The 15,191-nt window shown below is 40.0% G+C and overlaps 2 protein-coding genes across 4 annotated transcripts in view; both read right to left on the reverse strand.

Moving 5' to 3' along the window:
- LOC134069576 (pleckstrin homology domain-containing family S member 1-like) overlaps positions 1 to 455 on the reverse strand; it is a 40,776-nt gene extending 40,321 nt beyond the window's left edge. For both annotated transcript variants that reach the window (XM_062525560.1, XM_062525557.1), the window contains exon 1: positions 125 to 455. The gene's annotated coding sequence lies outside the window, so the exon portion shown is untranslated. The remainder of the gene's footprint in view (positions 1 to 124) is intronic.
- Positions 456 to 1,622: 1,167 nt separating this feature from the next.
- LOC134069577 (pleckstrin homology domain-containing family S member 1-like) lies at positions 1,623 to 9,327 on the reverse strand. Of its 2 annotated transcripts, XM_062525562.1 has the most exons (15): positions 8,957 to 9,327; positions 8,027 to 8,078; positions 7,492 to 7,579; positions 7,078 to 7,202; positions 6,548 to 6,682; positions 5,668 to 5,740; positions 5,291 to 5,359; positions 4,944 to 5,168; positions 4,538 to 4,609; positions 4,252 to 4,368; positions 4,035 to 4,090; positions 3,900 to 3,944; positions 2,892 to 3,008; positions 2,678 to 2,789; positions 1,625 to 2,422 (listed from the first exon to the last, which is right to left on the reverse strand). In XM_062525562.1, the coding sequence occupies exons 3-15, from the start codon at positions 7,492 to 7,494 to the stop codon at positions 2,354 to 2,356; spliced, it is 1,218 nt and encodes a 405-aa protein (XP_062381546.1). In that variant the 5' UTR covers positions 7,495 to 7,579; positions 8,027 to 8,078; positions 8,957 to 9,327; the 3' UTR covers positions 1,625 to 2,353. The 2 variants fall into 2 exon arrangements, with proteins under 2 accessions (XP_062381547.1, XP_062381546.1); XM_062525563.1 differs by lacking the exon at positions 7,078 to 7,202 and having other exon boundaries at positions 1,623 to 2,422.
- Positions 9,328 to 15,191: the final 5,864 nt, after the last annotated feature.

Below are 15,191 nucleotides of genomic sequence, written 5' to 3' on the forward strand. Positions count from 1 at the left end.
ATAATAATAATCTGAGCAAAAACAATAGGGCCTTGCACCTATGCTTCAGCGGCCGCACCTTGGTGCTCGGGCCCTAATAACAATAGCAATATTATTATTAACAATAATAAATAATAACACATACCTTTTAATTTGAACATTGTCAAGATAGTACTGTATGTTGCTGCTGTTGATGCCTCTGGTGCCAAAATAAGTGTGAATATGCGCTTATGAACACACACCTCGTAATATTTGTCTACACCATCTTGACTACAGTATGTTGATTGTCAAGTCAGTGCTCCCGGTGGAAACACACATGAAGCCATGAAAAGATCCAGTGAAGATGGTCCAAAAGCAATCTTCAGTATCACAACCTAATGAGTAAGCTTTGACGGCTAACTATTTCAAATATCAAAAGCATTTTAAGAAAAACTATATCCAGAAATAACTCCAAATTGGAAACAATAGCAGTAGCTTCTTACCTGAGTGCAAGTGAGTTTCACTGCTGTGCTGGAGGAGGGGTTCAGGGGAGGAGTGTCTACAGGAGAATGTTTCCTTTTGGTCTGTGTCCAGGTATTTGGCTTGCTTCTTGATCTCTGATAACTGATCATTTTCTTTCTTTTGGAGCACATTGTGTCTGTGCTTGTAACATGAAATGTGACAAAGTTGACTTGACTGTTATGGCAGTATGCTTTCTTTTTCAAAAGATACGTCTAAGCATGTCCATTATAAATGTGTTTCATTTCATCGTCATGCATAGAAACTGTAATCTTGATGAGAACTAAACAAAATAAAACAGAAACATATCATGTTATGTCATGTAAAAACTCATCAGCAGTGTTTTACACAATAGGCAGATCCAATCCCATTTGTGTGTGTGTGTTTGTAATTTATGTGTGTGTTCGAGTTAGTATGTAATATCTGCTTGTGATTTAGAGAGGGGAAGACATACAGTAGCTAAAACCCTGCTCTAATTTCCAAGCATGCGAGCAACATTCCTTCATTAGTGTAACCCAATGGCACAGTCCCTCTCCAATGCCACCCTAACCATCACACCATACTGTCAGCACAGAGGCAGAGACCTTATAAGCGAGTTCAGTGTGTTCATGTTGCCAGTAGAGGGCATCATACTAAACAACATCATTCGGCTTGAGGACAGTTTGGGACAATTAGGACACGGCCTATAAATTTGGACTTGCATCATGTACCGTATTGAAGAAAATACTTTTTAAATGCATTTTTTCTTTTTTATTCAAAACATGTAAAAATCAATAAAAGTTATCACAGTGTTTCTCCCAATTCAGATACAGCAAATATTTGTGTTCAGCCTGACACTGTCCATCATAATAGATGTTTTCTCAAGAAACAAAATATTTTTTAAATGTTGTGTTTCTTCACCCTAATGCTATTTCTTTCAGTGTTCGTTTTAAGATCTTCAAAAATTGTCTGAAGACTCTGTTTGCCTTGTATATAACTATTTCCTTATCCTGATAGTCATGGTTTGTGTATGTTCATGGTTACTCTGTCTGTTTAATTATGTTTACTATATGACTATATGACTTTAAAACTGTTTAACTGTAATGGTAATGTTATGTGTATTGATGTAATTGTAGCTTTTGACAAAAGTGTCTAAGAACTACAGTATAAACTAACACAGACTTCTCTGATGTTTATGATTTATTTATTTTTCAGGCAGTTTATCGGGGATTCCAACGTTTGAAAAATACTGTACATCCAGTGCTTTTTCTATTTTTGTTTTATATATATACAATGGAATACAAAACAAATACATGAAGATAAACAAATGTGGAATGTTTTTTTCTCTCTGAATGAATTTACTTTCAACATTGTTTCCTCACTGTTTCCATAGTGAAACATATAAAATGCCTACAGATTTGTTTACATCTCTTTACATCACATTTTTGTTTACATCACCCATTTTTATGGTGCCAATAATGGTGCCTGCGGAGGGCACTGTATACATAGTGTGTGTACATGATTGCAGGTAGGACTTACTGCAGAAATACTGTTTACAAAGATACGCCAAGATACACCCACAAAGTTCTTCAGAGATGGTAGAGATATCCTTGGTCACAACCATCTGTTGTTTCAACTCAACGGGCTGCGAGAGGTAAGAATGTCATCTTAGTCGGCTACATTAAATGATTCTTGGCCTCTTTAATTGGCCATAGTCTCTTTTTGAGCACACAAAACACACTTGCATCTTTCCTCTTGATTGGAGAGCTGTGCTGTCATGTCATCACAAGGAGACAGGGGTTTGTGTTTGCAGCTCAAAGTCATTAAGAGACACACAGAGTGAAACTTGTCTTTGACAGACACATAAAACACATTCAGAAAGGGGCCACACAATGATTCACATGGAGGAAGGTTCTGCTTTCATGGCCTGGAACTCACTGGACAGCCTCCGAATGGTGACCGTCACCTGTAGGGGGAAATGGTATACTTTAGCAATGCAACTGAGAATTTATAGTACTTTCCCGATTATTATAAGGACGGTGTTTTAGGCTAATTAAAAATAGTGTATTAAACATGATTTATTAAACAGTACTTTACTGCGTAAGTTTATAAACCTTTGTAAATAGTTGGTAAATTATGGTAAGAATTTCTCTCTCTCTCTCTTATACACACATACAGATAGAGAAAATAAGCTGTTGTTGCTATGTAACATAACTTTTACCTCGTTCACCCTAAGTTTCTTCAGCATGAACTCCACTTCCTTCTCGCTGTCAATGTGCAGATTGTTGATGGCCAGGATTTCGTCTCCCTTGAGCAACAAGCTGTCTCTCCTACTGCAATTCAGAGGATGGGACTTTTATTGTAGGAGGCCATAACAGAGTACAGATACTGTACATAAGTAGACACATAGTTGCCATTCAGAATTGGTCAAATACCCTGGTGTCTCTCCATCCGATGTCAGGTCCAGGTGCTTTTCCAGATCCTCTCGGCTCACACAAACCTCCATCTCGTAGTGTGTGTAGTCAACAAAATCACTGTCTTCGGAGTCCACACTGATAAAAAAGAATGGAGATTTTTAAACTTAGATTCCCCCGCCCCCAAGGTGCAAACAAGACTTGTTCTGGCAGCCTAAATAAATCACTTGTTGTTCTGTTTAAACTTTGTGGTCCCATCTGCATACCTGATGACAAACAGAGAGCAGCTCACTGACATCTCAACAGTAAAAAGGGCTTTCTGTTATATAAAAAACCCTTTCAGGTCATTTAAAATTCTCCTGAACTTCTTTCAGACATTCTTGTGTGTAAACAAAACACTAACGCAGATCCTAGAGTCAGTTGCCTGGCAAAGCCGCAGAATGTGAGTGATGTAACAGAAGGAAGAATACACCATGGCGGTGGCTTCAGAGGACATTGATATCAGATCTGTCATAGTATTAGGAAACAACCTGAGGTTAAAGGAATAATGTCTACTGTAATTTGATCTAAAGGACAGAACCAGTTAGACTGGCACAATAATACCACCTTTGTTATTGTCTATGAAACAATGAAACAGTGAGGTCTGGACTGTAACTCTGTTTTGTGTTTGGAAATATGCCCGCATTGTACGCTGTTTTGATTAAGTAGGCAAATGTGGTTTTCTAAGATAAATTGCCTGGTGGATGGAGATGGGCCAGATCATCTGGCACTAAAAACACAAGAGGCTCTCTCTTTTATTTAATGCCCCAAAGTATTTTGATACCAAATAGTACCCCAGTATACCCACTAATTTGCACTATCCAATGTGAGGTGGATTGTGGATAGTGTACAGAACTGCACTGGTGCAAACACTCAAAGTCATATCAGCTGTTTCACCAGAAGTTTGACCAGCAATAATCAGCAGTTAAGGGACAATTCACTTCAGTAAGCGCTCATGGAAAGAGAATGCAAAGAACTGAAAGCACTCACTCCTCTGGGGGCTCCTTGTCCTCTGCCATCATTGCTGCATTGCACCTGTTATGATAATTATGATGCAGTCTTATTACAGTGGCACATACTTTAAGAATACCGTAGATCAGTGCATCGTAATGATGAGTTACTTACAATGTAGCCATGTCCTCATACATACCGCAGTCGGCCCCTTCCTCATTCTCGTCACTCTAAACATATCAACATGTTTTCAGGTTAATCTCTCTCCCTCTGTCTCTTGCCTAATCTGTCCATTTGTGTGTGTGTGTGTGTGTGTGTGTGTGTGTGTGTGTGTGTGTGTGTGTGTGTGCGTGTGTGTGCATGAAAATGTGCTTATGTGTAGAATGTCTACCTTTGGCACCTGTGGCGATGGTTTCTCATGAACAGCGTAGAGACGTGCTGGGTTTGTCTCTCTTGGCAGACTTGGTGGCAATGGCATTGACTTTGGCCTGACTTTTTTGTCATAGGTCTACATTAAAGCACAACACAATTAGAGCATTCTTTTTTGTGTAACAGACACAAACACACACATACTGTACATACACACACACACACACACACACACACACACACACACACACACACACACACACAAAGACAAAAAATTCTGAATTGCAATACTGAAGCTTGACACACACCAGCTCAGTTTTTTTATTGGTCCAAGATTTTGGAGGCTCAGACTGGGTTCTCCGGGGACCTTCGTCCACATTCTGTAAAAGAGGCATTTGGATAACATTAATTAATACTGGTTCATTAATACTGGTTAATACTGGTTAATCAATACCGGTAAGCAATTGGAAAAAGCTAGACAGCATTGTTTACTGTATCTTATCATTCTATGAATGCATTTGATTTATGAACAGAATAAGCAGATTATGAATTATGAACAGAATGTGCAATAACTCTCTGCTCTCTCACATATACTGTGTATGCGCGAGCACGCGCACGTGTGTGTGTGTGTGTGTGTGTGTGTGTGTGTGTGTGTGTCTGTGTGTCTGTGTGTGTGTATGCATGTGCATGTGCATATGTGTAATGTGTAAGTACCTGTAGTGCTGCTATGACAGGCAGACTGGATGGAACAGCATAAATGGGCTCCTCAGCTGCAGATGGGCCTGTGGCCTCAATCAGGGAGACTTGAGTGTTGGGTCGATATGGAGGCATCAGACAGACGGGTCTATTTACTGGCTGACTTAGTGATGGCAATGGCAATGGCAATGGAAATTGCAATGGCAATGGCATTGACTTTGACTTGGCTTCTCTATCAGAGGCCTACATTAAAGCACAACACAGTTAGTGACTATTCCCCACACGCACGCATGCACAAACACTGTATTAAGAAAATCACATTAAAACTCTGTATTGCATGTCAGATACTGAAGCTAGACACACACCTGATGAGTTTGCTCAGTTCTAGGCACTGGAGGGGCGGAGCAGGTTCTGGGTTTCCCCACATCCACATCCTGTGAAAGAGGTGTTTGGTGAGCATTAATTAATACAAACACAATTGGAAAAAGCTGGACAGCTTCCTCTACTGTATAATTTCATTCATAGTATGAATGTTGTGGATTTATGAACAGAATAAGCAGAACTGTGCAGTTAATCATTAATGTGTGTTTATACACCACAGTTACTGTATATCATGTGGAAAGGTCTGCAGATATTTTCATAACAAAAGCTTTCTGTTTTTTTGTTCTTCCTCTATAGATAAATATTATACATTATAATAAGAAGCTGTAGTCTTTGACACAGAATTTCATATTTTCTTTACCTGATCATACCGTACATCTTTTTGCCCTTGCAGAACGTTGTAAAGGACATCGGACCAGCCATTGGTTTCCCAGCTGAAATATAAGGAAAACATAAAAAACTTAAAACATTATTGTATTACTCCAATATTTCCACAGAAAATCATCCTGCATTTACCAACACATTACCTCTCGTGTTTGTGTGTGTGTGTGTGTGTGTGTGAGTGTGTGTGTGTGTGTGTGTGTGTGTGTGTGTGTGTGTGTGTGTGTGTGTGTGTGTGTGTGTGTGTGTGTGTGAGTGTGTGTGTGTGTGTGTGTGTGTTTTGTGCATATGTCTGTGCTTGTTTGTTAATTTGCTGTCTGAAAGATTAATGTCGCAACTGACTGGCATCATAATTTCATTTTCAGTGGTAACACCGCCCCAAAAATAGCATGTACAGGTGCTGGTGCGAGGCCCTAACTTCCACACCAATGCTGCCTGGCTCCCTGTGAATGTGGCACCTGTCTCCTTTACAAGAGACAGGCAGAGGGAGGGATGGGCCAACCCAGCTGCAGCTCCCATAATCCAGTGTTCAAACACTTACGGTAAATGCCTTTTGTGCAGTTTGTGAGTTACATTATTACTTTGTAACTACTTGACTTTTTTGGATCATGTGTGCGGTTACTTGGACAATGGACATGGACAATCAATTGTGCATGATGATAACAACAACAACAACAACAACAGCAGCAACAACAATAATAACAATAAATCTAGTTAAATGCAGCTTGCTTCTCAACATCAGCTTCATGATTAGTCAATTTATGAGGTTGGAGAGAAAATAAGATGAAGCTTTGATGTCAACATTTGATGGGGAAAGAATGTAATTCAACACACAACCATTGTTGCATGGGCTGTCTGACCTGTTCTCTCCGACGAGGAAATAGTCTCGGCTGTTGGTACGCAGAAGGAGCACACAAGAGGCTGGGCATCTGAACATTTTGTGAATACATCCCCACATACTATGGCTCTCTGGGCAGAAGAGCAGCGTACTGATTCTGAGGGGACACAGAGAAGAGCAGAGTTTTACTTCAGTGACACAGCTCCAGTAGGGAGGCAATGGCTCAGAAGGTAGAGGAGGCCAGTACCTGGAGGGTTACTGGTTCTAACCCAACTCCTCCTGAGTCCTGACCGTTTCAAAGTGTCCCTGAGCAAGACACTTAACCCTCGTGCTCCTGATGAGCAGGTTCATAAAAGCGCTACATAAATGCAGTCCATTTACCATTTAGATTCCAGTTGAAAAATAGGGGCTTTAGTTGGCTACAGTAGCCACATTGGCTTGCTATTGCAGAAACAGCAAAAAAGGTCACCATAAACAATAACATATTCCTATATTTCCAGCACTCTATATGGTAAATGAATGGCTTTGAGCACTGTGTGTGTGTGGGCTTACTCTAACAAGTCTATCTCTCCCAGGGCTTTATTCCTCTCCTCACTTCTGAAGTACTTGAGGGTGTAAACACCCTCGCTCGTCTTGAAGAGTACAAAAAAATGGCGCTTCCAAGATTTCTGTGATTTCTGTGAAGACACGACTGGATTAGGACAAGAGATGGGCATTCTCTGATCACTGGACGGTGCATTTTATTTAATTTTATTTTATCTGCAGACCATTATGTTTCATAAAACACATTATACAGTTCAGCTCAACTCAAACGCCCATCGTGATCAGTCACTTGATGCTGATTTAGCTGAATAAGTGTAACAGAATGATGATACAGCACTATTGAGATTTGATCTGTGTGTGTGTGTGTGTGTGTGTGTGTGTGTGTGTGTGTGTGTGTGTGTCCAGTCCAGTCCGTGTACACACCATTGAAATCAGATCAGAGGACCAGGGGACTTGTGCAGGTAGCCACTTCTCAATTCCTCATCCTGCGTGTAAAACTTGGTGTTTGACACTGAAATAGAGAGACACGAAAACCAGAGAAAACTTTCAAATACAAACACTGACTTAAAACACAAATGCTAAAAGTTACGCTGATTGAAAATCAATTCATGGAAAAATAAGAGAAAAGTACTGTATAGCCTGGTGCCACTACATCTACCTAAGTGATAATGTTAGAAATGTTAATATTGTAATAGATAAAGAGACAGAGAGAGACCCGACTGCAACACTCTTGGACCCCTGCCAGGCCCCATTATTGCTATTATTATATTGGCAATAATATGTAACGCACATTATTTCTAGTATCTTTTTTTACTATCAATAATAATGATTTACCTTCACAAAATGTCAAGGTGGTTCTATACTTTAAAATTGCAAATTATTTTCTATTGCCTTGTTTGATATCAGACTTAATTGCTAGATATTCCTTATTGATGCACTTCATCCCCGGGCCACATACCTTTTGACTTGGACATTTTCAAGATAGTGCTGGATGTTGCCGCTGTTGATGCCTGGGGTGCCAAAATAAGCGTTGTGAAGATAAGCTTATGAATATATGTAGTGAGGATCATAAGTATTTGAACCATGCTAAAGTTGACTAAAAACAGGAATATAGAATCATCTTTTGGAAATTGATCTTAATGCCTTAAGTGTAAAAAAACATGAGGAAATATCCAACCTTTAAGGACACCAGTTCTCTTTGTGAATGAATAAGATATCGTAAATAGATAAATGTTCTTCTTTCAAATATAAGGGTCATAAGTATTTGCACCCCTTTGTTAACCCCTAATTACATTCCCTTAGAGGCACAGAGATTTTTTTAGGCCACTTATTTCACTGATCCAGGATACTATGCATCCTGATACAGTCCCCTTGGCCTTTGGAATTAAAATAGCCCCATCATCACATACTGTACCCTTCACCATACCTAGAGATTGGCATGGTGTTTCTTTAGCTGTCTATCAGCTGGATATGCTCATTGAGCTCATTGGGCCATTTTAATTAGATATGTAGCTTTATATATAGGCTAATTTCCCAACAACATCAAAAACGCACAGGTATATGTAATGTGTCTAATATTGCCCTTAGCTGCAACTCAAACGCCTTTCCCCTTCATTTACTTTGCAAAATGAGTCAAAAGCTAAACTAACTGCACCGGCCTGATCCTACATCATCGCCAATCTAACATGATTTACCTGCATCAACGTAATTTGGCAACAAGTTTCTTGGAAAACATTGTTTGTACGGGCACTGGCTGCACTAGAAATAATAATAATCTGAGCAAAAACAATAGGGCCTTGCACCTATGCTTCAGCGGCCGCACCTTGGTGCTCGGGCCCTAATAACAATAGCAATATTATTATTAACAATAATAAATAATAACACATACCTTTTAATTTGAACATTGTCAAGATAGTACTGTATGTTGCTGCTGTTGATGCCTCTGGTGCCAAAATAAGTGTGAATATGCGCTTATGAACACACACCTCGTAATATTTGTCTACACCATCTTGACTACAGTATGTTGATTGTCAAGTCAGTGCTCCCGGTGGAAACACACATGAAGCCATGAAAAGATCCAGTGAAGATGGTCCAAAAGCAATCTTCAGTATCACAACCTAATGAGTAAGCTTTGACGGCTAACTATTTCAAATATCAAAAGCATTTTAAGAAAAACTATATCCAGAAATAACTCCAAAAACTGGAATCAATAGCAGTAGCTTCTTACCTGAGTGCAAGTGAGTTTCACTGCTGTGCTGGAGGAGGGGTTCAGGGGAGGAGTGTCTACAGGAGAATGTTTCCTTTTGGTCTGTGTCCAGGTATTTGGCTTGCTTCTTGATCTCTGATAACTGATCATTTTCTTTCTTTTGGAGCACATTGTGTCTGTGCTTGTAACATGAAATGTGGCAAAGTTGACTTGACTGTTATGGCAGTATGCTTTCTTTTTCAAAAGATACGTCTAAGCATGTCCATTATAAATGTGTTTAATTTCATCGTCATGCATAGAAACTGTAATCTTGATGAGAACTAAACAAAATAAAACAGAAACATCTTGGGAAAATATCATGTTACAGTATGTCATGTAAAAACTCATCAGCAGTGTTTTACACAATAGGCAGATCCAATCCCATTTGTGTGTGTGTGTTTGTAATTTATGTGTGTGTTCGAGTTAGTATGTAATATCTGCTTGTGATTTAGAGAGGGGAAGACATACAGTAGCTAAAACCCTGCTCTAATTTCCAAGCATGCGAGCAATATTCCTTCATTAGTGTAACCCAATGGCACAGTCCCTCTCCCATGCCACCCTAACCATCACACCATACTGTCAGCACAGAGGCAGAGACCTTATAAGCGAGTTCAGTGTGTTCATGTTGCCAGTAGAGGGCATCATACTAAACAACATCATTCGGCTTGAGGACAGTTTGGGACAATTAGGACACGGCCTATAAATTTGGACTTGCATCATGTACCGTATTGAAGAAAATACTTTTTAAATGCATTTTTCTTTTTATTCAAAACATGTAAAAATCAATAAAAGTTATCACAGTGTTTCTCCCAATTCAGATACAGCAAATATTTGTGTTCAGCCTGACACTGTCCATCATAATTGATGTTTTCTCAAGAAACAAAATATTTTTTAAATGTTGTGTTTCTTCACCCTAATGCTCTTTCTTTCAGTGATCGTTTTAAGATCTTCAAAAATTAGAGTCACGTGATCACCGCGAGGGATGCAGTAGGCTAGTTTCTCATCACAGCTCCGCAGTTTCCCCCTAAATCTTTCATATTTTAACCGCATATATCAAACTTTGGTCGATTGTTTTATCTTTCTAAACGTATTCAACACCTTGCTATGGCAAATTCATCCAAAAAGACAGCTGCTAAGCAGACAACGTCGCGTTCAGTTGACAGTGAAGAACTCGCTGAGCTAGTCAAGCTAGCAGTTGCAGAAGCTATGAAGGAGGCTATCCCTAAGTTCGTAGAGGATGTGGTGGCTCAACTCTCCGCTAAAACGCAAGCCATGGTGGCCGAACAAATGGCAGAATTTAGGAGTGAAATGGTGGCCATGCGTGCTGACACCTCAAAGACTATGGAGTACATGGAGGCAAGTAAGAATCGCCTGACTGAAGTGGATGGCCGTCTCTCTGCATCGTTGAGCAAACTAAGGAATATGTGACGTTCCACGGCAAAACCAGTCGCTTGTCGCAACAGGCGTTTCTGAGAAAAATGGCCATTTATGTCACTTGTGCTAAAATCGTGGATTTTTTTTGTAAGTGTTTTGAAACAGTGGGAGGTCTACACTGTACGGTCGTGAATACATTTCGCCGAAAAACTGACCTTTTGTAGTCTAAAAACGTGAGTTTGTTGAGGTGAGAAAGTTAGAGGAAGCAGGAAGTTAGGCGTCTCGTTTTTTTGCCCCTCTATTCCAATATTTACGGTAAACGCACTCATTGACAACCACCAAGCCATCCGCGTGCTATGTCGTTGATACAAGTACCGTAAAACGTGTAATAGCGGCGACCTTACAAAGCGTTCGTGAGTGTTGAGCCGACGGTTAACTTCAGAGGCAGATTTCTCCGTTTTTCTATTGGCATGACAGGATGAACTCAACTCCTTTGAATGTTTATATTTCAGTAATATGACGTTCAATTCATTAGATATAGGTATCGTTTTGAAGGTTGATTATGCCCCTTCCTGAAAACGTAATAACTTTGATTTTGAAAATGTGGACACTGTGACTGATTTCGCCGTGGAAGGTCACATATGTGTGCCAGTCTGGAAGATAAGGTAACTGACATGGAAGACAGATCACGTAGGGACAATATACGGGTGCATGGGATCCCTGAAAACACAGAAACGTCAAATCCGCTTGCATATCTGTCTAGTGCTATCCCAAAATGGTTTCCGGCGCTGGATTCTGTTGAAATTATGCGTGCACATCGGGTAGGCGCTGCTAAGGAGGACACTAACGGCAAACCCATTCCCCGTACTCTCCTGCTGAAGCTGCTACGTTTCACCGACAGAGATAGGATCCTAGGCGCCGCCCGAAAAGCGAACGTGGTGGAAGATGGGGTGGCTATTCGCTTCACTCCAGATTACAGTGCACAAACCTTCAGACGCAGGATGACCTTCTCTACCTCACTGAATGCTTTACAGCAACTGGGCTTCCGCATCTTTTTCCTGTACCCTGCTAGGCTGAAGGTAACGCGTGGAGGGGAAAGTCATTTTTTCAACACTCCACAAGAAGCTAAGGATTTCACAGAGTCTCTTAATGAATAATAGGCTACTTTTATTTACTTCTCTATCTACATTAACGAAATAGCATAAGGTATTTTACTTTCTATTTTGTCTTGATATAAACTCCGCCATGTGTCCTACTTTGGGTTTAGATTTAATGAGCCCAAACAGACTATTTATCTGATGGCGATCTTCACTGACTTCTGTGAGTTTGACTTGGTGATTGGAGTTGACATGGCAAATCTTGTCTTACAATTTTATTTTCTCTTTCTTTTTATTTCTATTGTTTATCTTTGTTTTCATTGCTACCATTTATTCATTTTTATGATCTTTCACTGACCGAACTATTCATTTACAGTATACTACTACGGTATTCACAGTGTTTATGGTGGGGGGTGGGGGGCTGCGTGCTGGCCTACTTGGGGATGTTGCTCTACTCAAGGATCACGGGTCCAACGTTTAGGGGTATTCCAGACTCTTTAGGAGTGGTTTCTAATGTGTGTTATTGTTATGTTATTAACAGGGGCTTGGGAGTTTTCAGGCTCTCTCCCGTTCTTTGGAGAGGGTTATTGGGGTTATGGCGACAGGGGTATCAGAATTGGTACAGATCTCTCTTTTTTGGTTTCTACTTACTAATTTGTTTGCACTTAGATGGCTGCGCTGCTCGACACATTTTATATATTTATTTTTCTTTCACTACTTTCAATCCCAGTTGCAATGTATTTTTTATTTATTCATTTTTTTTTCGTGACATAGCTTAACATGGCTAATCTACATGTTATTAGCTGGAATGTTAATGGGCTGAATGGTCAGATCAAGAGAACTGCTTGCTTGGACTTCTTACGTAGACAACAGGTGGATATTGCTTTCATACAAGAGTCTCATTTAAGAACTGCAGACACCCATCGCTTTGCAAACAGACACTACTATGTAGCTGCGTCTGCATCCCTGAATTCCAAAACTAGGGGTTCACTAATCGTAATGAAACGCAATTTGTGTTTAAGTATACTAGATACATTTGGCAGTGAGGATGGCAGGGTTGCATACATAACGACTATTATTTCAGGCCGTAAATTTGCCTTTATTTCCATCTACGCTCCATCTCAATATGAACCTGATTTTTTCTCCAATCTTACTACAGTCTTATCACACCTTCAAGATTTCTCTTTAATTATAGGTGCAGATATGAACACCTGTGTAAACTTAGCATTGGATAAATCTGCTCAACACTCTACCTCCACACAACTACGAGCCTCCAGGGACATGCAGGACTTTTTAGCATCTCTTAGTTTAACAGATTTATACCGTACAATTAATCCCACTTTCAAACAATACACGTTTTATTCAGCTAGACATCAGTCTTTCTCCAGAATAGATTATTTATTAGCTTCACCTGGTTCCTTTTCTGAAATACGGAATGTTGTAATTAAACCCTGTTCATTATCAGATCACAGCATAGTCTCTGCTCATCTTACACTCCTGGGCACACCTCCTAGAGCATCGCGCTGGCGCTTTAACATTTCTCTCCTCAACAATGAAGAGTTCTGTATCTTTCTTAGTAATAAACTAACAACTTTTATTGAAATGAATGCAGGGTCAGTGGGGGATCCCAGAATTGTATGGGATGCCATTAAGGGCTCAATAAGAGATTCATCTATCTCTTTCTCATCTCATCTTAAAAAAAGCAGGCTCCTAAAAATATGTGAACTGGAGGATACCCTCACACAACTTGAGGCCAAGCATCAGAGTGCACAGTCTGATGTCTTACTAAGGAAAATATTGACAACAAGGACTGAGTTAAATTCCCTACTGAGGCTGAGGGCAGAGTTCTTGATGCACAGAACCAGAAGGACGTATTATTTCAACGGATCTAGACCAAGTCATTTATTGGCTCTCAGACTGAAACATAATGAAAAATACTCTAGCATTGTAGCCATTAAATCGTCCAATTGTACTTTAACTGAACCTGGTGAAATTAATTCTGAATTTAAAACATTCTACTCTAAGCTTTATCAATCTGAAGTAATACTAGACCCAAACACCTGTGAAAATTTCTTTCATGATCTGGATTTGCCTTCCCTCTCCAGCCAAGAATCAGAAAGCCTAAGTTCTCCCATCTCTTTAAAGGAGTTGAGAGAAGCTCTTGCCAGTATGAAAAAGGGCAAGTCCCCAGGGTGGGATGGTATTCCGCCAGAGTTATATCTTGCTTTTTGGGACATACTTGGCCCACCACTGTTGGATATGATTAATACTGCAATTGATAAAGGTGCATTCAACTCAGGTGCTAATACTGCTATAATCACATTACTTCCCAAGCCAAACAAAGATCCTTCCCAGTGCAGTAATTATAGACCCTTATCACTTCTCAATGGGGATGTCAAGCTCTTTGCTAAAGTACTTGCCACACGCCTAGAAACATACTTGACAAAATTGATAAATAATGACCAAACTGGATTTATTAAGACCCGACTAGCATCAGATAATGTGCGTCGCCTCTTACATATTATTCATGCTGCAAGTACAGATGATTCTCCCTGCTCAGTTCTGTCCCTAGACGCTGAGAAAGCTTTTGACCGGCTGGAGTGGGATTATCTATGGACACCTTTGGGCTAGGTTCTCAGTTTATTAATATGATTAAGGTACTGTATGCCAATCCTTCAGCAATGGTTAGTACAGGGAATATCTGCTCCACCCAGTTTTGTATATCAAGGGGCACCCGTCAGGGCTGTCCCCTGTCCCCATTGCTTTTCGCCCTCTCTCTAGAACCGTTGGCCCAGAAAATTAGACAGCATCCTGCTGTACTTCCTATTACATTTTGCAGTACAGAACACAGGATATCCTTATATGCAGATGATATCTTACTTTATGTTAGGGACGCAGGGTCCTCCATTACTCATTTATTATCCACCTTTGATTTATTCAGCTCTTTATCTGGATATAAGATCAATTGGACTAAATCCTCATTAATGCACTTAAATTCGGCTGTATCACTCACGCCCTTGCCTTCTAACATCCCAGTGGTAACCCACTTTAAGTATCTTGGTGTTGACATATTCCCTTCCATATCTCGTATAGCCTCACAGAATTTCCAAGGCATATTTAATCGAATTGAAAAAGATCTTGACCGCTGGTCTAAGCTCCCGAATTCCCTCCGAGCCCGCATATCAGTTGTAAAAATGGATGTACTCCCTCGTATAAACTTTTATTCCTCTATGGTTCCCCTAGCTCCCCCAAAAGGTTACTGGGAAAAACTGCACTCACTCTTATCTAAATTTATATGGAATGGGAAGAAGCCGCGATTGAAATTAAAAACTCTTCAACGTGATAGGACACAGGGAGGATTGGCTCTACCTAATTTTAAGATATATTTTTGGTCTTTTGTTCTTCGC

The sequence above is a fragment of the Sardina pilchardus genome, chromosome 22 (genome assembly GCF_963854185.1).
Source record: "Sardina pilchardus chromosome 22, fSarPil1.1, whole genome shotgun sequence".
Taxonomy (NCBI): domain Eukaryota; kingdom Metazoa; phylum Chordata; class Actinopteri; order Clupeiformes; family Clupeidae; genus Sardina; species Sardina pilchardus.